We start from the raw sequence: 1684 nt of genomic DNA, 5'->3' as shown, positions 1-1684 counted from the left end.
AACAAGGAAAAGTGAATGATAAAAAAAGATTCTCTTGAATTGTCTCTTGTCCATCAAATAATCACATAAATTTAACCAAAGTTTTATTTACAGGTTTCAAAATCTGGACAATGCAGGTGTGATTTTATTCCATTGAAAAATAATGTAATTGTCAATAAATATTTCTCCTCAAATACTAAAGAATTTTCCGAAATTTTCCCACTGTGGAGAGTTATCAGAGTAGTTTAAGTACTTTGGTCAACTATTGTACATAAGCTGTGTTTAAAATATGATTAGGTCTATATCAGTACAATTATTAGAGGCAATGCTATTCTAATGCCATTCTGGCAGGTAGATAAGTGATTCTGACAAAGGCGCTCACAAATTACATTTTCTTTTTACATTTTCCTTTTCAAAGTTTACACCAAAAAAATGGAACTGAAAAACCAAACAGCAGTTTCAGAATTCCATCTACTTGGACTGACAGAAAATCACAAACTGCTGCCCCTCATCTTCATCATGTTTCTCTCCATGTATCTGATTACAGTTCTGGGAAACCTGATTATCATCTTGGCTATCAGCTCTGGGTCACAACTGCACACTCCCATGTACCTCTTCCTCTCTATTCTTTCCATTAATGACATCTGTTACAGTACAGTCACAATCCCAAAAATGCTGGTGAATATCCAAGCCCATGACGACAGCATAAGTTACATAGAATGTCTATCGCAAATCTGCTTTGTTTCAATTTTTGGTGGAATGGAAAATTTTCTCCTGGCAGTGATGGCCTATGATCGCTATGTGGCCATTTGCAAACCCCTGAGGTATACAGTCATCATGAATCCTATTTTCTGTGCCCTGATGATTCTATTCTCCCTCTTCTTTAGCATTATGGACGCCCTACTTCACAGTCTAATGGTTTTAAGACTTTCCTTCTGCACAGAACTAGAAATTCCACACTTTTTCTGTGAGCTGGCTCAGATTATCAAACTTGCCTGTTCTGATACATTTCTCAATAATTTTTTAATATTTGTTGCAGCTTTTGTCTTTGGAGGTGGTCCTGTCTGTGGAATTGTTTTTTCATATATTTACATTGTGTCATCAGTCTTGAGAATGCCATCTTCTGGAGGGAAGCATAGAGCTTTCTCTACTTGTGCATCACATCTATCTGTTGTTTCCCTGTTCTATGGGACAGGTTTTGGTGTTTACATCAGCTCAGCCGTGACAGATTCTCTTAGAAACACAGCAATGGCTTCCATGATGTACAGTGTAGTTCCTCCATTGCTCAACCCATTTATCTACAGTCTAAGAAATAGAGAAATGAAGAAAGCCTTGAGGACACTTGTTGGTAGACTTATTTATCTTGTGTGATATAATACATGTTAATGATTTGGCATTGCAGAGAGAGTCAAATTAAGAATAATCTTAGCTCTCCACTTTGCTGTACTCACTAAAACGACTCCAATGTGTACTTGGTATACTTCAACTTATATAAAATTTGCTTTCAGATATTTTCCAGATTATATCCCCATCTTTTATTTTAGTTCTTATAGAATTTGCTTTATCCATAATTCACAGAGAGGCACAGTAAAGTTAGAGATGTGATAGTGTTATTTCTTCTCTGTTGATTTCTTAAATTAGTTACTGTTGGTAAACCATACAAAGTAAGTGTAACACTGAGCCAAAATGCATCCATGTGATAGTA

The 1684-nt window shown here is 35.9% G+C and overlaps 1 protein-coding gene across 1 annotated transcript; it reads left to right on the top strand.

Moving 5' to 3' along the window:
• Positions 1-411: 411 nt before the first annotated feature.
• Positions 412-1350, top strand: Or7g23 (olfactory receptor family 7 subfamily G member 23). The gene has a single exon (NM_001000884.1). It carries the CDS (start codon positions 412-414, stop codon positions 1348-1350), a length of 939 nt encoding a protein of 312 aa, NP_001000884.1.
• Positions 1351-1684: the final 334 nt, after the last annotated feature.

This window comes from Rattus norvegicus, chromosome 8, assembly GCF_036323735.1.
Source record: "Rattus norvegicus strain BN/NHsdMcwi chromosome 8, GRCr8, whole genome shotgun sequence".
In the NCBI taxonomy this organism is placed as follows: domain Eukaryota; kingdom Metazoa; phylum Chordata; class Mammalia; order Rodentia; family Muridae; genus Rattus; species Rattus norvegicus.
Note: the sequence above shows the minus strand (reverse complement) of the source record. Positions and strands in the feature narration are given on the sequence as shown.